Source organism: Polypterus senegalus, chromosome 12 (genome assembly GCF_016835505.1).
Source record: "Polypterus senegalus isolate Bchr_013 chromosome 12, ASM1683550v1, whole genome shotgun sequence".
Taxonomy (NCBI): domain Eukaryota; kingdom Metazoa; phylum Chordata; class Cladistia; order Polypteriformes; family Polypteridae; genus Polypterus; species Polypterus senegalus.
In genome coordinates, this window is record NC_053165.1 from 79747638 (window position 1) to 79774331 (window position 26694).

At 47.9% G+C, this 26694-nt stretch overlaps 1 protein-coding gene across 3 annotated transcripts in view; it reads left to right on the top strand.

The window, feature by feature from the left end:
* The window catches only part of LOC120541164 (nuclear factor interleukin-3-regulated protein-like), a 34266-nt gene extending 7763 nt beyond the window's left edge, over window positions 1–26503 (top strand). For all 3 annotated transcript variants that reach the window (XM_039772536.1, XM_039772537.1, XM_039772538.1), the window contains exon 2: window positions 23292–26503. In XM_039772536.1, coding sequence (XP_039628470.1) covers window positions 23736–25388 — 1653 coding nt within the window. In that variant the 5' untranslated portion in view covers window positions 23292–23735 and the 3' untranslated portion in view covers window positions 25389–26503. The remainder of the gene's footprint in view (window positions 1–23291) is intronic.
* Window positions 26504–26694: the final 191 nt, after the last annotated feature.

Genomic DNA, 26694 nt, shown 5'->3' on the forward strand with positions numbered 1-26694 from the left:
AGCAATAACTCTGACCCCCCCACATAAGGGGTCTGTCAGCTTAAAATAAAAATCAGAAGCAGCGAAGGTCCTAAAACCTGCTGATCAAGGGTTAGAAGTACAAGTGAAAAAAGAGTCAGCACAACCGCCAAAGCTACGACCCCTCAAAGGGACCGAGCAGCAGAGGAGGAGTGTGAGGCCAAGGTGACGGTGACAGATAAAGGCCGGTGGGGTTTCCTTTTCTGCTACATTACTTGATTTAATGATAAGTGCTGGATAAACCCCTCAGGTGGTCTAGGGTTTTGATGTTTGAAAGCCAGCCAGCCCAGTCCGGGTAGCCGGGTAGATGGTTGTCATTTTATGGGGTGAAGTTCCACTCATCAGGTGTTATTGATGACTGTGCTTTTATTTGAAGTCCCTTTACAGTATAGAGGCAGGCAGAAGGAGTTAGCAACTGCGCCCCCTCTTGGTGTACCGTGGTACTGCTTACTCTGTCAGTAACACTGAAGGTGTCCCCTAAGCCAGTGTTTCTCAGTCACTGGGTTGCCACCTTGTGTTGTCATCATTGGTTTGCAAGTGGGTCACCTTAGTAATTGTAAGCATGGAGTGATGTGTTTCCCCATTTCTAAGTGAGCTTATTTCACCAAAGGTGACTCACCCCTTGCCAGCACCAGTTTCACCATGGGGGAATCCCCCGAAAGCCAACCGCACTCTACAACAAGTGGGCAGTTTACAATTGCTCCTAATGGGTCACTGAATTCAAAAATGAAAAATGGGGTTGCAGGACCATAATGGTTGAGAAAGACTGACCTAAGCACTCGTGTCTGACAATATACAGTGTATATGAATGGTTGGGGTACCCCTTGGGTAAGCCCCCTGTAGTGAAATGAAAAAAAAAAAGTGAAAAACAAATTGTAATAATACAAAACCAACCGCTGGCTACTTAGGTCTACCAAAAAACAATATTCTTGATACACGTAGTCCAGGCTGGTGTGGTGATGCGCCACGATGAATGGTCGACCTCCGCGTTTGAGGCTTTTTATATCCCATCCGAAGCACAAGGGGCGTGGCGTCCAGTCAGGTGACGGGGTCGTCAGCAGTCAGGGGGCGGGTCTGTCCTTGAGGCAAAAAAGGAGACATTTTACTGAGAGCGCCCCCTCTTTGCTCAGCAGTGGGGCTGCCATCAGCATCAGAACCCTGTAGATTCCCGCTATTCGCCCTTTGTCTGGCACTGCAGTTTTAAGAGTTAAAAGCATAAATGTATTGGTTATTTACAGTATATAGTGCCTTTCCAAGTGAGCACTGTTTATATTAGTTAATTCATGTTATACTTGCCTTTCGCACGAACCCCCCCTTCTGACCAATCAGTCAATCAATCAACCATATATATAAATATATATTTTTTAATTAAGTCGCGTCTTTTTCAAATATCAGGTATTTTCTAAGCTAATCACATTTGTCAGGAAACAAAGCGTTCTTTCTTTTTTTTGCCAGTTTTCACTATACTGCATGAAATCAATTATTCTTAATTTCTTTTCATTTAACAATAAGAACAAACCTTCTCAAAAATATTACAATTTCATGGCAGACAGTACCAAAAAGTAACTTAAAAACTGAGCAATCAGTAGAATGAAACAACTAAAGTTCTTTTTAAAGATCAAAGCCGACAAAGACTTTTTTTGGGGGGCCAAAGAAAAATTCCATAAGCCAGGAAGTCATCTTTATTGGCTATGGTTACTTCCTAAAAATCGCCAAACTATTTAGATAACCGATACCCGCTTTTAAACATTTTATATAGCGCCTTACACGGTGAGCGGCATCACAAAATCACAAATTTTAGCCCCTTAACTTTTAACTTAAGCATGTCGTTAAAAGCACAGAATTATCTTTTTAAAGACGTTTTTTTCATAAAGCGCGGCTCTCCTGCCATGGAATGGCACCCCTTACAGCCTCTCGGACTGGCACCGAATCACTTGGAAAGGCACTATATAAATAACCAATACATTTATGCTATTAATTCTTAAAACTGCAATGCCAGAAAGCGGGCGAATAGCGGCCATCTGCAGGGCTCTGATGCTGATGGCAGCTCCACTGCTGAGCAGCCTGACCTGGAGAGCGAGTTAATGAACGGAGGATTTTACAAAGCACCTCCTGTTCTATAAATGGTGAATTTCTCGGATGGGGCGGTTGGGCACAACGCTGTACGTTCGGACAGCCCCTCCTGCTCCAATGGTTGTGACGTGAACTTCACTACTGAGGTAACAAAGTGCGGCTGACAGTTAAGCGGCCGGAGAGGGCAGTGTGTGTGTGTGTTGCAGCAAGACGCGTTTTTCATTAACATTCCTGAAGGGCATGTAGTGACCCACATTTAATATAAAGTAGGTCTGGGATGGCAGGATCGCGTTTCACAAAGCGCTAAGATAAGACGCGAGACCAAGCGTGACGCAGGAGGTCTGTCAGAACAGCCTGAAACCTTAACGGATTAACACCAACGTCTTGGCGGATTTGAGTTCTTCTCAGATCGATGGCCGCTCTAGTCACGTTACGCCCTGGCTCTGCGAATTGAGACGTAAGCAGGACGTGCGTGTAGCCCACGGTGTGGAGTGACAAGACCACCTTGTTACGTGTTCTCGAGATGGGGACATGCAGAAGCGCGGAAGTCGAGTTACTGCAGGGTACACTGGGAAGAACAAAAATCAGCCTGGCATTTAAGCATCCATTGCTCCAACCTTATGGATCCGCGTGGACGCAACAAAGGAGCCAACTCAATAACCGAACGCTGGGCATTTGGAGGCAATTCCGCGTCCCTCCGGACTTATCGATAACCCGACGTTCGTTAAGCGTTATCCTACACGCTCTTATTTTACTCTGAAAAGTTTTCCTAGTTATTTTATATTAAAAAGGTTATTCTAAACGCGATTAGTTTCAAGTCCAGATAGCCACCTGTTAAGCCATTAACTCATTATTGACGCATTAATAACTCATTAATGGCTTAAGGGTGACAGCACGAGTGGCTATAAATGATCTGACTTTGGTTTCGCTTGCTTTTTCGTTTGCCATTTGTCACACATTTGCCATTTTTTCCAGTCAGTAGTTTTTTTTATGTTATTTTGCTGGTGCCAGTGAACTTGTGTGCCCAGCGATGGACTGGCGGTCCTCTCAGCCCTTAATCCCTGAACTGAATAAGCGAGTTATGTAATGGATGGATGAATGGATGAAAGTCCGTCTGTCTGTCTGGCCATCCATCTTCAAACCCACTTATCCTGAGGGTCATGGGGAAGCTGGAGCCTAAATCCCCCAAAGCAGTAGGTGTCGGTTATAACTTAATCTGAAAATCATGGGACATCGTGCCGTGCACTTTATATATTAACTTCAGCTGTATCACAGTACGGTTTCCATGTTACATTTAATCTCTGATGTCCTGTAGTTGGTGCGTCTGTGCCAGGTATGCGAGTGACAAATTAATTGTAAAGCGGACAGATGACAATACATTTGAACCCGCACTTGATAAGAAGTATGATGACGGCTGGTTTCTTTAATTTGAGTGCGGGTAGCCTCCGCTAATTTTGGCGGTATCTGTTCTTCATTTCAGTTGGACGTCCTCGCGTTTAAAATGCCAGACGTTTGTCTTGAACTTCAGCGCACTGTCAGTCTGGGCAACAGGGTGGGCAGGGGCTACTTAGTGCCCCCAAACCCCCCGGGTAGGGTACATTACGTTGGCTGATTCCCTGCCTCGCGCCTGATTCACAAACCCCGCCCCCCGACTCCGCGGCACCGCCCATATTTGCTCTTGGCGCGCGCTCTGTTTCCTTCAGTCTTGCAGATGATTGGTTGGGTGAACGACAAGCTCGCTCCGCCTCCATTCCTCTGCGTCTCTCTCTCGCGGTGTCTTCCTCTTTGTCTGACACTCCATCTATAAGCGAGTCCCCGACTCGTGGTGGTGTTGATGTTTGACTTGCTTTGTGATGGTATGTAGTGTGAAGATGCTGTAACGGTTGTTAGTCTGCAGTATGCTGGTGTTTCACCGAGGGTGGCACGACAGAATGGATATTTTAATAATAATAATTCTTTGCATTTATATTGTGCATTTCTAACTACTCAAAGTGCTTTGGGTAGGCAGTGAGGGTCCAATTCATCCATCACCAATGTTCAGGATCCACCTGAATGATGTGACAGTAACCATTCCTACGCCAGTACTCTCGTCACACGTTTGCTATTATGTGATGAAGGGATAAGAGAGAGAGAGACTTAGCTAGTGAGATACAGGGGGTGATTAGGGGGCTAAAACCGACAAGGTCATGGTGGGCGGTTTAGCCAGGACTACTCATTTTTGAAAGATGCCCAGGGGTCTTTAATGACCATAGAGAGTCATGACCTCGCTTTTAGGTCTCATCCGAAGGAGTTCACCCATTTTGTACACGACAGTGTGAGGCTCAGGGTAAGTGCCCTCTGCTCTCTTTTACATAACATTGGGTGCCAGGCAGAAAATCTGGCTTAATGCCACCTGCACTACAGAACAGGTCAGTATGTTTGGGCCCAGGCCCAATGAGAGGCCATCTCTGAAAATGCTTGGCTTGCTGCTAGAAAGAGGAGTTGGTGTGGACAGCTGGGGGCCACTTACTTGAGGAGGGGTCCTCCACAATCTCCAAAAAACTCAGGATCTATGTGTGGATGGGGCAGCTGACTACAGATCCTGAATGTTTTTGGGATTGAGGAGGGCCGCTTCAAAGCTACAGAATGAAAAATAAAAGGAAAATGGCCGTGTGCAGGTGATTCTGGGTTGGATGCTTCCGGAGTCTGATGATTGGACCCCCACCCCTCCCCGTCACCCCCCTTATTTTCTATGGTAATGTCTTGAATTAAACTAGAAGACCCTCAAGCTTTGTGTAAAGTAAAGGGTGTGGTAGGTAGCAGCAGCAGCAGCACATTTCCAGCTCGAGGATGTGGACTTCATTCATTATTAGTGCCTGTTACGTAACCCAGGGTGCCAGGCAGAATGCCAGGCTCCACGGTGCTCACTTGGGTGTGGCAGGTTCTGCCGTTGAGAGCTGTTAGACTTTTGTTTTGTTCCTTGTGTCACATTTGCCTCTCCCCCCCACTAAGCCAAATCCTCTTTAGAATTGTTAGCCCCCCCATTTAAAAAGTAAAACATAAACTAATTGCATAATAAAAATCCGCACTGGAATGGCTCTAGCAAACATGGTGATGCCATTGAAGGAGGCCCACCGTGTTTCTGTTTTGTTTGTTTTCTTTTTTTGTGTGCTCCGAGTGCCGCCATGCCAGCAGAATGTTTTCGTAATGCATCGCTAAAGAAGCTGGGCCGCCGCAATGTAGGTCAGATGAATCATACCGGCTGGCTGCCTGGGGGGCGAGGGGAGGGAGCGCCAGGCGCTGCTTGATGAAGTTGCCGCTCCTGACTCTCCAACCACCGCCGAGCTTTTGAAAGCCCAGACTGGCGAGAGACTACAAAATAAAACCAAATGGAGGATGAGCTGGCTAGTTGGAAAGGTGTCCATGGAGTAGATGGGACTGCCCACTGAAGTGGGGGGCTCGTCTGCACTAACATGCCACTCAAGTCCGGGGGATTACAGGGGCACCCCACTGCTGATGGTATCCTTCAGGTGTTTCCGTTTTCTGAGAGAGCCTCCCTGCCCAGCACTCCCAAATCACAGCCCAATTGTTTAATCAGATCCACAGGGGTGGGGGGCTTCAAACAGAAAGCGGTTCCACTGCACCCTCCTACGAGATGTGAATGAGCCTGGTGGTGGTGCAGAGTGGGTGTGAGGTGGACATTCAAGCTCTTGTGGGCAAACAAAGCCCACTACAATACGATATTAGTCCAAGCATGGGTTGTATGGGGGTCTGGAGGCTGTCCTGGCAGCAGAGGTGCAAGGCAGGAGGTCGCCCTAATGAGAGCATCAGGGTGCAAAGTCCACATGGATAATAATTGGGAATTATGTAATGAAGATTTTGTGAGAGATCCAGGACGTATTATAACAGTCTCTACAGCTTTTAGCCACGTTACGTGTTGAGGACGGGTAGTTGAATACATTTAAAATATTTGCCCTAAGGAACTGGACGTCTCTTGACCAGCACTTGCCTGGAAAGCCTCCTTCTCAGAATCTGTCATTTTTTTGCCCACCCCCTGGCCCAAAAGGCTGGGGTTCAGATTCATATGTTGTGTCTCTTTTGTTCATTTTTGATTCCTTTGTCATGTTCCATGTGTTTTGTGGGAGGTACCCCAAGAGGCGGAGCCACCTGCCAATCACTGCCCTCTAAACCAGGAGGGTCTTCCACAATCCCTGGAGGTCCACAGTGAATACTCTTGGGAGTTGGTGAGCGTACTGTGAATGATTTGGATCTCAGACGTTTCGACTGTCTGCTTTGTTTTCTTTTTCCTCACCTTTGGAATTTGTTTTAGGACTTGTTTGGTTTGGATTGCAATTCCATTTTGCCCATCTGCTCCACAGAGCTTCATTGTTGGTTTTGTGAAGAGTAAATCTTTTATTGTAGAAAGATTCGTTGTTTACCTTTCTCGCTAGCCAGGGTTTGATAGAGATACCCCCCTCTAGTGGACATTGTTGGAAGTGTTTGGAATGACGTGCTTTGTAACTCTTTAATGCTTGGGGCTTGTGGTTCATGACAGAAAGGAGCTCTCAGTATGGCTCCTCCACGTGTGTCTCACACTCGCATGGACCAATCACAGCACAGCCAAACGGACCAATCACAGCAAAGCCAAATGGACCAATCACAGCACAGCCAAACGGACCAATCACAGCAAAGCCAAACGGACCGATCACAGCACAGCCAAACGGACCAATCAGATTGCTCTCAGGGACTGGACACACAAACACAGACCTTAGCGTTTTATTATACAGTAGAGTCTGAGGTTTTCTTACCCAAGGAGTCTAATGGCAACATTTGTTTTCTTCTAACATACATCTTTGAATATTTTTACCACCTTCTTGCTACGCCATTTTGTTTTCTTTACACATACAGCTATTTTACTCAAGTTTCATCAGCTGTTGCTATGGCAAATTACCCACAAACCCACCTGACATCATCAGCACAGCCATTTATAAGCTGGCACTTGCAGAGAGTTTTGAATGACAACGTCGTTGGTGTGTTTTCTTGCTTTTCGAAATTCTTTTTGGTCGCCGTACTTTCATGTTGCCGTTAGGGTCTTTGATTTTTCTTTTTTAGAAATGTCGATCACGTGGTTTGATTTTCTGGTAATGATGTTGGCTTCTCTTGTTTTTCTTATTCTGATCCTTTCTTTCTTAAATCTTCCTGGACCTTTGGGAGTAGAAGAGGCACAGGATTTGAACCCAAGGCACTGAATGTGTGAGGCAGCGGCAGCAGCGCCAACCACAGCCCCACTACCTCTGCACACTTCTCCATTACGAGGAGAAGCTGATTTCTTGCTGTCCTCTGTTGAGTGCATTCAGCATTTGTGTTTGCAATGCGCCGTCTGTTGGAATGCATTTTGTGATCCACGTAGTAACAAAAGATGTTGCACTTTTCAATTCCAACAAGTGGTGCATCTGAAACATTAGCTCTGCTGTTGAGAATCTGATAGTAAATGCTGCTTAACTGAGGCAACAGACAAACAAAGGTCATTGTAACTTAATACAATACATTTTAAATAGGAAAAAATATAAGAAATGAAAGAAGAAATATCAGAGGGAATCAAGTCCATTGAACATTTCAGTGTTCTGAGAATAGGAATAATTTATGCAAATAAAAAATATATTTTGTTAACACACTGGTTTCCCAGGACCTGAGTTTGAGACACTAGCGGTCAGACAAATCAATGTGACTGCTGTGAATGCACAACGGTCAAGAGAGGAAGAGTTGGGGCTCCAGCCGGACCCCCTGTTTAATGTCCAGTATCAAAAAAGATGGAAAGAAATGGTTAAAACTCTGTCGATGTTCATCGTAAGTGCTGATGATGTCAGCCATGATACTTTATACGTAAGCTCCCTTCTCTTCCAAAGTGGGCCCAGCAAGCAGCACCGATTTCTGGTTGAGGAGCAGTTTGAGCATTCGGGAGACCAGAGGGGGCGAGGCTTGAGCTAGAGCCAATCATCTTCTGGCTGCTTCACAGTCGAGGATACAGAAGCCGTGTCACATAACCCGGGAGATATTCACCAGGCTCGTGTGTATGACGCAGTCAATGGTCGCCAGACCACATAAGATCCTAAGGGTTGTGTGTGTCTGTCACGCGATTGCTCGTAAACCATTGGGGCTAGAACGTTGATCTTGATCTTAATCAAAAGCTTATGATGTGATAGGTGCTGATGAAGCAAAACGTGTGGCTAGCCACAACCTCTGTGACGTTATTGGGGTTCCTGTCTTTCTAATGGGAAACTGCCTAGGTGGACTGAGGGTGACGTCTAAGAAAGAAAAAGAAGAGCAGTGACATCTGCTGAGCGTGAAGCAAACTGCAGACGCTGATGACGTGATTGATATAAGAAGAAGAATGACAGCTTCGGCATCTGCTGCCTGTCAACCACATGTGGCAGGGTAATCCGTGGGTACTCGTGAACTACTGGAGTTGTGACCTTGATCTTGTTGCGTGTTTTTTCTATTTATCTATCATTTTTTCCTAAATTATATGTTTTTTCATGTCAGTTGTGTGCGCCATCTATTGGAATTAAAAATGCATTGCATTTTATTTGTACATGCAACAGATGGTTTGGAATGAGGGTGTCGAGAACGATGCGTTTGAGTCCGCGTGGGGGTGAATGATGCCGTTGGCATGGTGGGTTGCAGTGCATTTCATTTAGCTGACGCTTCTGCATGTAGACTGAAGTGCTGGACCAATGGGCTGCGGCTTATTGTGGATTAGGACACCTAGAAGTTAAGATCTGATGGACACCCCTTATGATTTTGTCTTAAAGGGTCTCTGTTAACTCTCTGTGGTCTTAGGTTGTCTACTTTAGGCCACCTGGTGTGAAGCCTGTGTGGAAGGCGCTATATGTCACCTAACATCGTTTAACTCCTTGCGAGGTGTTTAATGGCAGGAGGTGTTCACTGTGAAAGGGACTTTAGAAAACAATGATTGGCATTGGGGTGGTTTAACTGGCCTGGTGGGCATGTGTGTTTGCCCTGCCATATGAGTACTGGGATGGTCTCCAGGTGCGTCATTGCCCACCCCAGGATACACAGGTTCAGAAAGTGGATGGACGGGTGGATGCCCCCAAACCAAGCCTGCTTGTATTGATATAAAACTTTCCGAGGTGCTCCCTGTGAAGCGTGCCATTTAAAAATACACAAAAAGAGTCAAAGAAGCTCACGCGGGCTCCCTGCATGCCAAGTCTATCATTTTAACGTAAAGCCCTGCGAGAGTGAGCTGGTCTCGGCCCCTCGTCCGCCTGCATGGTCACTGTAAGAGTGCCTCAGGTGCAGGGAAAAGCAAACGGCAAGTGTGCCTAAAGGACGTGTGCTAGGAAAAGTCTGTCAGAAGTTGGCACGAGCTCCGCCCCCCCCCAGCCAGCCCCTCCCTCTGCATGCCATGTACCCCTGCTGTGCTGGTTGCTGGGCAACACTAATTATGCTGTAGTCACACGAGGAGAGAGGTAGGGGTGGAAAAGAGAGGGGGTTTGGCTAGTAGTCGTGTAATCATTGTTGCCTAGCAACAAAGAAAAATGGGAGGGGCCGGGGCAAATAAAAATTAAAAAGAGGTGCGTTTTCTTTGGGTGCCAGACACACTTTATCAGCTAACTGTGAAAAATACGACGTATGCTGCTAAACACCTGAAGAAGGCAGTCATGACAGAAGACGCTGTAATCACGGAGGATGTCAGCTGACCTTCTCGCAGCCTGATGCAAACCACCCAGTAACTGGTGGAGGTCTTGAAAGGCGCAGGTAGCACCCCAGCTCTGGAGCCACACATGTGGAGTTTTCTGTCAAATCCCAAAGATCCTCATGTTGGGTTAACTGGCTGGCCTCAATTGTGTGCCTGGCATCCGGTCCTGAGGAGCCCCGCACCTTGTACCCAGTGTTACTGGAATAGGTACCAGCTCCCTGTGGCACCGAAGACCTAGACTGTATACCACTTTAACACAAGGCCGATCTGGAAAGGCGCTTTATAAAATAAACGTTGAGTCACTGAGTCCTGAAAACTTCACCTAACGGGCCACAAGTTGTGCTTTCTTTTTGGGGGGCAATAAAATGTACAGAAACATTAAGTCAGCAATTATAAGAACAAGTGATATGTTTCTATTCCAAACCTAGTGAGTATTTAGAAGCGTTTGCCATGCAAGGCGCTATATGAAGATAAATATAACCTGTCATCTGGCGGGGCTGCCAGCTTCTACAACTTGATGGCACCTGCTGCACTGTTAAACAGAACACCCTGAGACGGGGCATTCGGTGAAAGGCGCTATATTCATTTCAGCGTTCTGACGCTCACATGTTGTATTCGTAATGTGGACTCTTTAAAGGCGGCGCATGCTATCAAAGTAAATGCGTGAAATGGACTCTGAGTGACCGCGTCCTCGGCCGGCCTCTACCTTAACGTTACTGTGGCTCTGATTTGAAAGGCGCTATAAAATAAACGACTGATGGTGTGGGTCACTAACCCTAACACTAACACTCAGAAGCCCAGGTGTGCTATGGCGGGTCACTTCTAACACCAAGTCCTGTTTCCCATTCACAGTTTGCATGTTCTCCCTGTGTGGTGGTGGAGGGCGACAGGCTAAACTTTCTTATGGATACTGAGATGTAGAATAAAGAAAAGCTGAAATCACCCATGAAGGGCGCCCTCTATAAACGGCAATTATATAAAATAAGGAACATCTGTAATGAGCTATGATGGCGGAGTAGGCTAGTCACAATGCAAGACACTATGTAAAGGCAAAAAGAAATGATCACTTATGAAATGTGTGACATAAGATAAACTAAGGTCTCCTATAAAAGATGAAATCTCAAATAAGGAAAACCTCAAATCAAAAGGCTGTGGGTTGTAAACGATCCACACAACACAAGAAAAGAGGTCTGCGGGCAGCCACCATAAAGAAAGAAAAATCAGATGACTCAGATCAGTGCATAACAAGCAACAACGCAAATGGACAAACATGGTGGTTATATAGCAGGAAACGGGAAATGATGTCATCAGACAGGAAGCAGAAGCGATGTGCTCGGGGCCGGACCCGGAAATGGCGTCATCGGGCCCAAGTGGAATTCCCCATGATCGGTCTGTCAATGGAAAAGAAGAAGGATTAGTGCTCTCTGCCGTCCCCTGGTTTGGCAAGGAATTGCCGTCTTTTAGCCGCCTCCCATGTGCACGTGTGTGACGTGGTTCAAATCCCACTGCTGACACCAAGTAACCCTGAGCACGTCACTTTTTACGATTGGAAAATAAAAAAGAAATGGAACTGATTGTGTCTCAAAGTGTTGTCTCAAAAGTCGCCTTGGATAAAAGCTTCAGCCATATAAATGTCATGAAATATCAAAAATAACACAATCACACACGAGAGGTCCTATGTAAATTAAAAGGAAAAAACTGCTGCAGAAAACAAAGAAATCATCTATGAAAGGCGCTATATAAAATAGAGCCATACTAAAGCCACATTGAAAAAGGTGTGGCTTTCCAGGACCACTGCAAAGAAAATAACTAAAATGCTATAGAAGTAAAGAAAGATTCAAATCACACAAGAAAAGCTAAATATGAAATAAAGAAAAGCTAAAATCAGCTGTTAAAGGCCGTATGGAAAGCGTAATCGCAATCACCAATAAAAGGTCAAATACGAACGATACAAAAACAACGTCACGCCACATAAAATAAAGTTAAACCAAAATGCCCTCCTGCGTGCGGCCTACTGGTCAGGTCACATGAGAATCACTGAATTGTTAAGGTCATGGGCTCTGAAAGGCACTATGTGACGTATGAGCAGGAGCCCCCCGGGGGTCCGCCTTCTTCCACTGACATTACCATCTTTGCTCGTTCATCTCTAGCAGAGCACACAGGGCAGCTACACAGAAGTAAATGTAACTCAAGGTCACCAGCGGACCCCGATCGCGACCGAAGTAAAACGAGACCCCCAGGAGAGGCGCAGCCCTTCTCCGTCTCCTTGACGTGCTTTCTTTTTCTGTTCCTCCCAGTTCCTGTTGGTGTTCGCTCCTTAGTGAACCTCATCTCTATTTATAGCCGCCGACAGCTGAAGTCGGGCTTGTTTGGTGTCTTGTGCTCTTGAGACGTTTTTAATTGGGATTCTCAGAGGTGCGAGCGGAGAGCAGACTGTCTGATGGCTCTGGATTCCCTTCTGTCCGCTCGCCTGCTCGCTCTGTTAGCGGATCAAACCCGGCCAGGCAGTTGGGCTGCATTTACCATTTTGAGGACACACACACACACACACACACACACACACACGAACAGACACATGCAAACATGCACACACATATACACAAACAGACACACAAACACACAGACACACACACATGCACACACGCACACACCAACAGACACACAAACAGACACACACACACACACACACAAACAGACACACACACACAAACAGACACACAAACAGACACACACACACACACATACATGCACACAGACACACACATACACACACACACACACACACACACACACACACTGCATGGCTTCGCAGGTCTGCTCAAATGCACTCACTTCTACTTACAGTAAAGACGCACAAACTATGAGGGTGGTGTACCTGGCATCCTTAAAGGTATGCACTCTGAGCATGAGAAAGGCACTTTATAAATAAAATGTACTATTATTAGTTTCTTAAATGTCAGATTCTGCTACATGAAAAAGCAAATGGGGGTGGTGGTATGTTCTCATTGGGGTGCCTACTGGTATATGCGTAGTAATTGCATGATGCCCATACTGGCCTGGTACCCACTGCTGCCAGGATGGATTCAGGCTGCGCTAGACAGCACTTCTTGCATTTGCTCACAGACACACCAAGTATGAGGGTGGCATAGCTGTGCAAATAATCAAGTAGCTGGCGTCAATAAAGGTAGCCACACTGAGCATGGCAAAGGCGCTATATAAATAAAATATCCCTTTTGATTTCTTGCATGTCAGGTACTGTGACATGAAAAACACACGAGGCATCTGACCACTCCACATGCCATATGCCCACTGGTATGTGAGCAATTGAGTAGTGCCCCTCCTGGCATAGTCCCTGCCTTGTACCCAGTGCTGATCTCAGGGTACCTGCATTAAGTTGTAAGGAGATGTTTATTCCTTCCTTTTATTTATTTATTTCACGCAGAACAAACGAAGGCTCACCACAGTCCAGGGTTTTGTTGAGATGGGCAAATCTCCACTTTTGTGAAGAGCATTAACCATCAGAGAGCCTGGTGATCAGGGGGCTAACCTGCTTCACTGGCACAAGCACAGGGCCACGTGCCCATCAGTCACACGTTTTGGGAGCCAACAGGATGGAAGTCTCCACAGCCCTTTCCATACTGAGCTTCGTAGAAAAGCTGCGTGTTTACGGCAAATCCCTTTGTTTGCTAATTTTCTTATTGTCTTGTTCTGAAGACCCGGAGTCTGCTTTTCCAAAGCCTGCACAGATGTTGTTGTTTGCTGCACTTGAGTCACCCATTCATAGCAGACTCTGCCAGTTTAGTCGCTGCTCCATTTATCTAATGACCAGACACACTCATTCACTCCTCCATTCCACTTCATCCGCCGCTCGTCCCCTTCCTTCTTCTTGGAGCTGATGGCCTTCTCCTCCATTTGCAGCTTCCATTTGCATTTGGGTACAGGACCTCATTTTATTTGCCTTCCCTACTGCCCCTCCTTAATCGGTATTGCTGTTTTGTGACACCCGAGTCTGTGCAGGCGGCCCCCTTTCTACATGGATAGGATGGTCCCTTATGTGGGCCATTTGTCACCAACACTGTATGGGCTTCCACTCCTCCCCCCCTCAATGGGACTTCTTGTAATTTAACACTACTCTTAGTATGGCCCCCTTTCTGCTGCTGCCTCGCTCCTTTCCCTCAAACTCAATCAGAGTCGCGCAGTTCACTCCTGATACTCGGTTGATGGTGCCATGAAGGGTGGCGCTGCCGTACCACTCTCATGCCATCTCATTGCTTGTTGCTCAAGCCTGCCTGCTCCCTGGCACTTGAACATTAAGATAATGGCTGTGGGACACTCGAGGCCCCTATACGATAATCGGTGCTTCGTCTCCCACCTAACACATTATATTCTGAAGAGCCCCCTTTTCCTTATCCTTTTACATTATGATTCGTATTGTTCTGTAGTTGAGCCCCCTTTCCTTAACTCTCACTAATGTTAATGAACTATTTTTCATGCTAATATTGCTAAGATTACTATTGTTCTGTTTTTGATCGGCTCTCTTTATTCTTTAATATACTGTGTGTTAATTCACTTCTTACCTTAATACTAATACCCCTACAAACACTTTTCCATTGCCATTTGGATGAGCCCCCTTTTCTTAAATCTCATTAATGTTAATCGTCTTTTGGTTTAATATGAGAGTTCCCCTGCTAACATCTTCCTATTGCTCTACAGTTGAACTGCTCTCCATATACATTAATAATAAAAGTTCATTCACTTATTTTCTCACTGCTAACACATTCTGATTCCTGTCTGGATGAGCCTCCCTTCTTTATACTTTCTATTACCATTAATACGGCTCTGTAGCTGAGACCCCTCATCTGAATCTGAATCAGATTTATAGGCCAAGTATGCACAAATATAAGGAATCTGACTCCGGTTTTGGTGCCCATCCATCCATCCAACTCGCTATAGCCTAACGACAGGGTCACCATGGATACTAATTCTCTATTTGTGTAATGGCACAATGGCATCCCAGCACTGTCCTTCAGCTCGTCTTGGGAAATGTGGTTTACAAAGACCAAGGGTCGGGTCTGGAAGTGGGGTAACCGGGACATGAGAAGACCCTCAGTCCTGGACCAGAAGCTTGGCATCGTATCCCTGCCAGTACTCGGCTTAATACATTCACCAGGACATGAAGTGAAATGGTATGAGATGGAAGACACAAAGACAACGAGACTGGAACATTGGGGGGACGTAGGTGGCCTCTAGAGATTACAAAGACCCCCGTTCATAAAGCATCTCTGAGTGTGTGTGTGTGTGTGTGTGTGTGTGTGTGTGTGTGTGTGTGTGTGTGTGAGTGTGAAGAAAAATGGACAGCAATGTGAAAGGTGCTACGAACTGTGGTCAGCAAAGACTTGGACTTGGGTGCAAGTATTTGGTGTGCCAGCCTGGCAATACCCTTTCAATAAGAAACTCACAGATTCTAACAGCAGGACAAAAGCAGGCTACAGACCCCTTTGTCCTTCTCTTTCTCTTTTGGTGGTCTCAGCCCTTCTCCCTCCATTGAACTCCTGCTTTACACTTCTAGCGGTTGACCCAAAAGGGGCGGGGTTTCCCAAGCCTGGGGCGGAGCCAGGAGTCGTCTGGGTTTTTAATTTTTAATTTTAAAATGTGAATTTCCCCTTGAGATTAAAAAAGTATCTATCTATCTATCTATCTATCTATCTATCTATCTATCTATCTATCTATCTATCTATCTATCTATCTATCTATTATATAGTGCCTTTCATATCTATCTATCTATCTATCTATCTATCTATCTATCTATCTATCTATCTATCTATCTATCTATCTATCTATCTATCTATCTATCTAATCCTCAGAGCTAAAGGCAAAAGGGGAGAAAACATTAATGAGCATCCGCCCCCCCCACCCCTCGCCTGGGGCAGACCCTTGAAGGTATCCCTTAGGGGTCCATGAGGGTAACAATGCGTAAACCCTCAAGTTGGATCAAGCGCGTTCACTAAATATAGTAGAACAGGATCAGTTTCTCTGATATGGCTTAAGTGACACTACAAGACTGGAACCAGGGATGCCAGTCCATCACATTGGTGGTGGGGTACTTGCTGGGCTAGTGTGGAACTGATGATCCGCTTCCTCTGCATGTGTTTGGGATGTGTGAGGAAAATAGGAATATGCCGATGGAAACCCGTAGACTGGGTGTGAGATTTGAACCCTGGTCACTGGATCCATGAAGCAGCAGTGCCACCTGTCCACTGTGCTGCCACACTTTGATGCAGAACTAGAATTAGCATGAAGGACATCTGGGGGTGTTCTCCTAAGTTTCTTGGGTCTGGATGTTATCGCCTGGCTGTGTCTGTGAGTTCACCCTGTGATGTACCCGCGCCCTCTCCACGGTGTTGTTCCTACCTTGTGCCCGATCCCTGCTGGGATAGGTGCCAGCTTCCCTGTGACGCTGCTCAGGATAAGCGAGTTTGGGAAAAGGAACGGCTGTTTCATTGATATTCCAAATTGATTGGTGGAGGTTGGCCTGGAGGGCTGAGTGGCCTCAAGATTTCAATCCAGATACCAAAGCGTGCCACTTGCTCCCAATTTTCTGGTGGCGTTCATTGATTTCCTGTTTCACAGAATGAGGTTTGACAGGCCTGATGATTTTCGAACCCCACCTATCTTATCTTGTCACGTTGCTCCATGGTGGACGGTTCATTCCTTTTTAGGACATTTTGGATGGATGGTGTCTTGGGACGTTTGTCCTTGGGGGTCTGACACCTGTTATGCTGTCACAGTGCCACTTGTCCGGTATTTCCCACTTCTCTATATTTCATTCCTTATTGCTCGACCCCGGAATGTGGACCTAGAAGCCCCCTGGAGAGACCCTCCCAAGCTTTTTGTCTCCACCAGAATGTGTTTAGCCCCCCGTGAGCCGCTCCGAGTCTGTGAAATTCCTTTTCCCGGCTCTCCTGACAGACTCCTCCTCGCCGCTTCTATTTTTGGCCGCCTTGCTGCGCTTGCAGTCCCACTGACCTACTTTCCCTGGCAACGGCGCCGGCGCACAGCGGCGTGTTTATAGTAGAGCGTCAGCACTTTGTGGGTCAGTGGGACACGCTGAAGCTTTAGAGGGTGGAAGAAGAAAAAAACCAAAGAGAGAGGGAGAGATGGAGACAGAAAGTAGGAGCCCAGAGGAGTAAATCACGGAGGAAGGAGATCCGGTGGGCCTAAAGCCGGGGTCCTGTGTGCAGGCAGATTGTTTCAGGGTCTCAGGTGTGGATTCAGGGCACCACACATTACATCAGGGAATCCTGAAGGTGGGCACATCTACTTTGGCCGAGCTCGGGACCCTCTAGCCGGGGGTCAGACAATCAGTCCAGATGGCTCAGGTGGCTTTCCTTGACACACATGGGTTCCTCTAGTGGTGCCAGTGGAAAAACATTTAAGGCAAATGGCCGTGCTAAAGTGACAGGGTGACGTCATGGCTCTGGGATTCAAAAGTGGAAAAGCCAGTTGGGCTGAGTGATGTTCCTGTAGCCTGATGGGCTGAGAACCAGCGTCACAAGTGTGTGCAGTCAGTGCTTAGAACAGGAGTGGCCTTCGAATGCTTCCTCTGATTTGGGCTGTGCCAAGCTGCATGACTCGATGGCCGGTGCCCATCTCAGAAGCAGCACTGGGTGCAACCAACCTCAGATGGGATGGCACTCCATCGTACAGTCTGGGCCAATCAAAATGATGTGTTTGGGTTGTGTGTGGAAACAGGAGCATCCAGAAGCAAACCCACAGACTGGAGCGTGAGATTTGAACCCAGGTCACTGGATCACTCGGAGCATAAAAATGTCAGCCTCAGCTCACCACAAGCACCTCAGCAGCACCTTCAGTGGCCTCCAGGCTAAGAGGTGGTTTGTTTAAAAGTTGTAAATGGACTCAGGCTTGAGGTTCAGCAAACAGCAAAATATGTGGACAGGGCCTTGCGGAGTGTGCGCTTCTGCAAAATGTGTTACAGTATGTAAGAGTGAACAGAAATCCAACACACCTTGAGTTTGTGACGTCACATCACGTCAGGTCGCATCACGCGTCACTTCAAAGTTCCCTCTCCCATCTATACATCTGTCAGCCCATCTCCGATTTAAAGAGTGCCCTTTCATCTCATTCCTGATGTTTATATAGCGCCTTTCAGTGTCTATTCTTTCTTACAGTGCAGTTCACTTTTTTGCATTCATCAGGGAATTCAGGCGAGCAGTGAGGTGGCACAGTGGTTAGCGCTGCTGCCTTATGGTTTCCACTGGATTAAGTTAGACTGTTGTGTTAAATCATTTATTTGTTGAAGTGATATAGCGCCTTACATAGCAAAAGCAGTACATTTTTGTTCCCTTGGTTCATGGACTGTTTGAAAGTTAAATCATAGAGTTGAGTAGTATGATGGCACAGTGGTTAGCGCTGCTGTTTTCGATTTTCAATTGGATTAAGTTAGACTTCTGTGTTAAATCAATCATTTTTTGAACAGATATAGTGCCTTACATGGGAAAAGCGGCACGCTTTTATTTCCATGGACTTTTTGGAGGATGAATCACAGAGTTGAGCAGTAAGGTGGTGCAGTGGTTAGTGCCACTGCCTTATGGTTCCAGTTGGTTTAAGTTAGATTTCTGGGTTAAATCATTAATTTATTGAACTGATATAGTGCCTCACATTTCAAAAATGCTGTGTTTTTATTTTGACAATTCATGCAGATGAGCAGGATGGTGGTGCAGTGGTTAGCGCTACTGCCTTTTGGCTTCAGGTGGGTGAAGTTAGACTGCTACATTACACCATTCACTTGTTGAAATTATATAGTGCCTTTCATGGCAATAACAGTACACTTTTCATTTCCACAGTTCATGCACTTTTCTAGGGATAAATCATGCAGGTGAGCAGTATGGTGGCACAGTGGTTAGTGCTGCTGCCTTTTTGGCTTCAGTTGGATTAACCTTCATTATTATGTTAAACTTTTCATTTGTTAAACTCATATAGTGCCTTACATGACAAAAAAACAGCAGTTTCCATCTCCTTCCAGTTCCAAAGACATATGTCAGTTGATATCTCAGGTATATAGTGCCTTTCCTATCACACGTAACCAAATCAGTGCTGATGCTTATATGGCAAGTGCCCACACAGTTGTGCCCACGCCTTCATTCCAGATAATTCCTTTAGTTAAATTTGAAGTTTACATCAATCTTTTAAGATGAACACATTCCGCCATTTCAGGGTCATATGCATCTGGTGCCAACACTAGCAGCACTGACAGCATGAGAGCAGCCGACCCTGAAGGGGGTGCCAGTCAATTACCCGGCCCACATGGGCCAACGTAGAGTAGCCCATGTGTCTTTGGGATGTGGGTGGTCAACTGGACCCCTGGGGGACCATGCCAACTCCACACAGGGGCTGATCTTTATGCTATATAGTGCTTTTCAAAGCAAGAAGCTAAAAGAACGGCAATGCATCAGTCTTTGGAGAGACCTTAATAGCCCACCGTGTTTCGACCTTCTGTAGGTAGTGAGAATTTGTGATAGCAAAGCTGCTGTCCGCCTTTATGAAGGGTGGGAGATGCCCAAGCTGGTTGGTCACTTTGCAGGCCTGGTCGTTCAGGCTGTGAGGTGCACGTTTGTGAATTCAGAATCACTGCACGTGTCTGCTGTACAGTTTTTGTGAAAGGCACTATAAAGAGTTAGGTTCCCTCCCATCGTTGGTGCCTGTGGACCGGCCGGCGCTCTCTTTTCTGACTGCTGCCTGATGTTTGTGGCCGCCGAGTCACCATCCGCGTGCGCCGTGACCCCCATCTCCTCGTGACCGGCCCACTGTTCTCAGGCTAAACACTGGAGCCCAACGTGTCTGTCGGCCACGTGTCGCCGGGTCCCACTTGTTTTTATCCTCACAGTGCGCAGCCCCTCTGTGTGGGTGGGTGTTTTTTCTTGGAGTTCAAACAAAAGGGAGCCTTAAGGGTGTCACTTGATGAGCACAGGACTTGTGCACGGTGGGGGTGGCTCTGCCACTTTGACGCAGATGTACACTATGAAGGCTCAGGGGGTCCGGCCGCCAAAACTTAACAAGAGAGAAAACACACGGCCCACCTCTCTCAAAAGATAAAGAAATGAAGCCCACTAATGTTTTCAGTGTCAAAACGTCAGCTTGTGAGGTAAACGGAGAGCCCGACAACAAAGGAGTGAGGGCACAGCACCGGGTTCAAAGGGCTTCTGCTGTGTGCCAGGTCTGTCTGATTGATTGATTGATTGATTGGCACCGTGTGACCTCGAGGAAGTCACGTCACCTGCCTCTGCACCGGGGGGGTGGGGTGGGATGAAAGAAATGTGACAAGCTGTATCAGAGCTGATGTAATAATAAGTTAATAAATGAGAATAATAGTAATAATAATAATAATAATAATAATTGATCGATGGACACAATTAGGAGGCTCATTCCAGAAGCATCAACACCAGCATGTTGTAAGCACAGGGGCCTCAGGCTAAAGACAGTGAAAATAACTCTGGTTGATTGATTGATTGAATGGATTGATTGCCAGACGTGCTGATATATAAGTTTACTGATTAATTGATTGATCAAGAAGACTCATTATTGATTGACACCCCGGGAAATGGAACACATAGGCCACTTGAGTTGTACTGTATGTATAAGACTCACTAGAGGAGAGACCATTCTGTAAATACTGTATATGATGTCACCATCCAGGAACGAGCCATTCTTATATTCTGAGAACCAGAAGGGGTGGAACTTCTCAGGTGTGGTCAGTCGTCCCTCTCAGGGATTTTTTCTTGGCTGCGGGGAAGAAAGGAGAAGATAGCGTTAGCATCAGTGCCCTCTCTTGTCCAGGACGGTGGTTCCCAGACATCCATCGATCCATTCATTATTCAACCCGCTATATCCTAACTACCGGATCTGCAGGAGTCAATCCCAGCCAACACAGGGCGCAAGGCAGGAAACAAACCCCGGGCACCACCATAGGGCGCCAGCCCACCGCAGGGCACACATACCCACACCAAGTACACACTAGGGACAATTTAGGATCGCCAATGCACCTAACCTGCATGTCTTTGGACTGTGGGAGGAGAACATGCAGACTCCACGCAGGGAGGACCCGGGAAACGAACCCAGATGGGTCTCCTAATTGTGAGGCAGCAGCGCTAGCGACTGCGCCACCGTGCCGGCGATTCACAGACATGCATGACAAATATATACATATTATGTATATATATATTGTGAAGGCTGGCCCCGGCACAGACAGACGGACAACATTGTTTCACCCAACACACTATTTATTGTCACTAATATTATTTACAATTCGTGCTCACGTGCACCCCCAGTGCCTTCTTGCACCGATTTCCCCAAGTCCAGGCCCACAGTCTCTTGTGCCTTCCTGGCCGCCTCCAGTCCTTCCTCTTGCTCAGTCCTTCTGCCTCCCGACTTCCACCAATGACTGGAGGGAGGCGGCCCCTTAAATAATGCCCCGGATGAGCCCCAGGTGCTTCCGCCATCTGTTCCTTGGCCACGCCCCAGCGTGGCGGAAGTGTCGGCTGCCTTCCTGGCAGCTCTCCGGGCGCCACATAAAGTCTTCCCCCCGGCACTTCCTGGTGTGGCGGAAGTGTCGGCTCCCGGATAATTAGGCACTGGGCGCCGTCTGGCGTTGGCCACGGGTCCCTGCAGGGCTGGGCTTCCGTGCCCTGTACCCGAGGCCCCCTGCCTAACCAGGACGGACGCCCCCACTCTGTCTGGAGGAGGCACTCGCCTCCTCCGGTCCTCAAGCGCCCCGCCGGGCTCCTGCCCCGATCGGCAACCGCGACGGGACAAACCGCATCGGGCGCCGCCTGGCGGTGACCACGGGCCCCTACAGGGAAGGGCTTCCATGCCTCAACCCGTGGCCCCAACAGAACCAGGACGGACGCCTCGGGTGTGGAGGAGGCACAAGCCCTCGCCGGGGCCACAATATATATATATATATATATATATATATATACATATATATATATAAAGTAAATAGAGCGGAGGCAGAAAAAGGTTTGGCGATGGCCACCCCATATACTGAAAAAACAAAACACACCTTTCCAGAAAGAAGTTCACGACTGAACTGACTAACATTGAGAAGGCTCTTCTCCTTATATGGAGTAGACAGGAAGAGGCGGGATTTCATGGACCAGGGCCAGAAGTGAGCTCATCGGGAGGAGGGTTCTGTGAGGCGGAAGTGATGTCATCAGGAGGGCTCTTTGGTTGTTCTGCAGAGGGACAAAGGTACATGACAGCGCCAACCCCTGGTTCGGCTGAGAAACGACATTATTTGAGCCTGTAAACTGTCTCTCGTCTGTGACTATTTATATATAAATTGTTTGTTTCCTGCCTTGCGCCCTGTGTTGGCTGGGATTGGCTCGTGCAGACCCCTGTGACCCTGTAGTTAGGATATAGCGGGTTGGATAATGGGTGGATGGATGGATGGATAGTCCACTTTTCACGAGAGAACTACTTTACAGATTTAGATCGATTTTTTTCTAGAATTTGCACACCCCTGATGCAGTGCATTTCATACAGTATCGAGCTATATATCTAGTATCCTGCTAACTCTCCCAAAATTAATTTCTATCATGTAGTGCCTTTCACTTCACATACAGTATCTCTCTATACCTGTCTATGTCTCTCTATATATAAAATCCAATGTCTGTCTGTCTGTTTTTCACAAGAGAACTGCTTCACAGATTTAGCTCGTTTTTTTTCTATGATTTGCTTGAACATTCCAGTTGATTCTGCAACTTCTCTCATTGCCCTCAGTATCAGAGTTCTCTTGTGGTACCGAAGGGAGGGGGAGGCGGGACCTCAGGAGTGGGGAGGTGGGCGGGACCTCAGGAGTGGGGAGGCAGGCAGGCGGGGCCATCATCACTCGCGCATCAGCCCCTGCTTGAGTCGCTCTACCTGTCGCCATGTGTTGGAGCGCACCTTGCCCTCACTTAGCTAGCACTACCTGTTTGTTTATTGCTTTATAAAGTTTGTCCAGTTTCACTACGATTACGGGACAGCAGAGATTGGGGGTTTAAATGGCTAGTATTCTATAAGTCAAAGGTCAGGTATGCACAGGAGGGTGGGGAGAGCAAACTCGAGGAAATGTGAGCTCGAGGTTGTAAATATTAGGTGGCATGAAGTGGACGGGCTGCTAGGCCGGAGTAGGTCCTCTCAAGCGAGTGTGATGGCGGAGAATGGAATGTTGAAAAGACAAACATGTTGGGAGATTAGATTTGTAATGAAAGTGCGGTTTGCCCCTTGATTTGTGCACCCGAATCTGTGCCCTTCCCGAGACCCCGTGTGCTTGCTTCTGAAGGTTGGGTGGCACAACAGTAGCAGACCCAATATGTCAAGCATCTCATACTGAGGACCGGCAGGGTCGGGTGGCCCAGTTTTATGGTCTTCGGTTCTGAAGGGTCTTTTCATGCAAACATGGATCCTAACTGCATTCTCCTCTTTGTGTTTTTCCCCTCAGGATCGTCTCCTTGGCTCTCGCACACGAAGTCGATAGGTGGCAGCCTTTCCAAAGCTGGAGTTGTGTCCAAAGACGAGGAATCCTGGAATGTCTTGGGACTGCTGAACCCTGCAGGAAAGATCCGGAATCTTCTTCCGTCCCCAGAAGGTCAGCCTGTGCCCATCGGCTTCTCACTGACCGCTGACTTTGTGGAATTTCCATCTGCCACTACTCAAAACTTACTCTTGGTTCACCAAAGACGAGACCCCTTAGTATGTCAGCTAAGTGCCCGACTGCTTTATCTGGCACGGGTCACCCACCGTTTTTTGCTAACCTTGTGACCTAAGCCTCCCACGGCCAAAAAAAAAAACACAAAATCGGTTGGTTTGGTGAACATTTTTTTTCCCACCTTGGATCTTCAATGCCAGCTGAACCGCGCCAAGTAAAGCTGGCCGCTACCGGAGAATGGAAAGCCTAACGCCGCCATCGGTCACGATTTCAGAAAGTTTCACTGCCTTTGATGACGACCTCGCCTCCCCTCGACCCCCGAGGCTCCTGAAAAACAAGCTTAACATGACCTGCCGACGCAAGCGAGAATTCATCTCGGAGGAGAAGAAGGACGCCTCCTACTGGGAGAAAAGGCGCAAGAACAACGAGGCGGCCAAGCGCTCCCGGGAGAAGCGGCGCCTCAACGACATGGTCCTGGAGAACCGCGTGTTGGCGCTCAACGAGGAGAACGTGCGGCTGAAGACGGAGCTGCTACAGCTGAAGCTTCGCTTCGGGCTCATCAGCACGGCGTCCTACGTGGAGAAAAGCCAGCAGATCAGCGGCAACGCAGTCAACCATTACTTCTCGGGCGGCTACTCCAGCGGCTCCCAGGTCATGCTCAATTCGGATTCCTCGGAGGCGGAGCAGTCTGTCCGGGGGCGGGGCAACAACACGTTGGCAAAATACTCGCCACGAGGCTCCCTTTCCGATATGTCGGACGGCTCTTCCAGGGACAGCCCCGAGCCCATGAACTATGAGCTCAAGCACGACGGCTCGCACATGGACATGTCCTGCCTGGACGCGGACACTTCACCAATGATATTCCGGAGCATAAACTCTAAACCCGATCACGAACTGGAAACGGCGCTGGACTTCAATGACAAGCAGGCCGGCGAACTTCCCTCAATGGTGGCGCCCTCTAGAGGAGTGATCCTGTACAGGAGCAGCGGCAGCTCCTACCTTGTGGACAGCCAGGCACTGCTGGACTTGGAGAAACAGCCACGACTGGCACCACTGGGGGGAGGCCCACTCAAGCCAGACGTCCCGGACCAACTCTCGGAAGAAGCTGCTCAGCCGGAAGAGATGGAACCCAAGTCTCCCTCTCCTTATAAGACGTTAGTGATGGACACGCACCAATATCGGGAGCATCCACATCTCCCCCCGAGTTCGTTTGCTCCGGATCTGGGGAAGACCGGATGTGGTGACCACCAAGAGGCGTGTTCTCCGGCCTATGATCATTCCTATCATAGCTCCCAAGATGAAGAACCGCCAGTCCTCACCTTCGAAGGCAGGAGGCATTCGGACGTCTACTTACACGAGAGCTTAACCAAAGATTGCTCCTCCACCGATGGAGACGTGAGGAGTTCAGATAAGGAGACGTCTGCCGATGAAGATTCACCGTCGTTCTCCTCCTCCTCCTCGTCTTCTGAATCTGGAGGATACCACGGGCTCTCAGCCCAGTCACTCTCACCCACAGTGGTGGCACCAGCTCTGCTTGGCTCCGCTGAAGGTCAGGTGGAGGTCAAAGCTACCGCCCTGCCACACAAGCTGCGCCTCAAGTACCGGGCGCTAAGCAACAGCGGGGGCAGCCCACCCGAGTTGTCGGCAGCGTTACCACAGCACCCTTACCTAGCACTTACTCACGTCAGCCTGCCATCTGCTCTTGAGAAGGACAGTCCCAGCAGATGCCAGGTCTATGAACACATGCCCGTCATGCCCACCAGAGACCCTAACGGCTTCTGTAAAGTCGGGGCTCCAGAGTCACCGCAGGGGGAAGTAAAATACCGTGAGGAGAACTCATCGAAGGATTTCGAGAGGCGGGCTGCTTGTCGGAACAAGCGGCGTGACTGAGCAGGGAGACGGCGGAGTCGGCAGGATCGACCGACCACTTGGCCAAAAAAAAGCCCCTGCTGGCTCAACAGTTGAGGTGGCCCGGGTGACTTGGCGAGCTGACCCCGTAAGCACTTAGGGAAGGAAATGCAGTGACAGAGAATGGAACTCCTTTGGGATCCGGGGAGAAGTGGAGGTGGGGGAAATGGGGGAAGCCGAATCTCGACTCTTCTTCTTCTTCTCCTTCTTCTCCTTTGTCATTGTTATTCGTTTTTGACTGACAAGTTCAACGGGGCCACCAACTGGACTTTTGTTGCTGGAGACATTTCTTCAACCAAAGAACCACCCCACAAGTCCACTCCCACTGCGCCGGCTTCCATTCCCCATTGGGACGCCGCAAGAACTTTCTTCCACGTCTCTTTTTTTATGGAGCACTTGGACTGTAAATGAGTGTGAAATATTATAGTACATACGATATATACAAATTTTATTTTATGGAACAGATACCACACACGCATATACTGTATGCATTTGGGTGGAGGCATCACCTGGGCACAGTCAGTCTTGCACCTTTGTCAGCTGAGTGACCCCAAGCCACTGTCTTTGTTTGCCACTTTCTGGTTGGACTCCCAGCCACCCAAAATGGCTGCAAACTGCTTCATTCCAGCACAATAAAACGGTTCCAACTTTTTCCAAGAGCCTTTGTGTGGACCATCCTGAGGTACCAAAAAAACGCCTTTTTCCACTACGGCCCACCGACTGCCCTTACGTTTGCTCAATGGGTTCTCATTGCTCCCCATTTTCATGCACTTTTGCCACACTGGCACTGACGATATGTGGACCTGGGAGTAAGTCATTGTGACTTGGGTGTATATAGCGCCTTTCACAGGTATTCGATGGAGGAGACCAAAACTGAACAGCATGCCACCACATTTTTCAGCCCGGCGTGGTATTGCAGGCTGGCATAGCGGGCAGTGCCACCGCCCCCTGTGGTTTAGAGATTGACTCTTGATCGGAATTTGTGGTGCTTGTAATGAACATCCTGCCAGTGTGACTTGGTGTGGGCCAGCAAAAGGGTGGGCTGCACTTCATTTTGGTGGGCAGGCAGGCAAACAGAGGTTGAGTGCATTCGGGTGCCATAGTGGAAAAAGGCCTTCAAGGTTTGTGTATATCAAGTCCCATCGATGGGTGCTAAAAGTGTCCGTCCGATGCCATGCTACTCACCATTGGGTCCAGGGAAAGGGGCAAAGGAATTCTTCATGGTTGATGTTTGTTTGTGGTTTTTAATTCCTCTTTATACAGTAGTTGTACTTGGAATTGCCTCTAG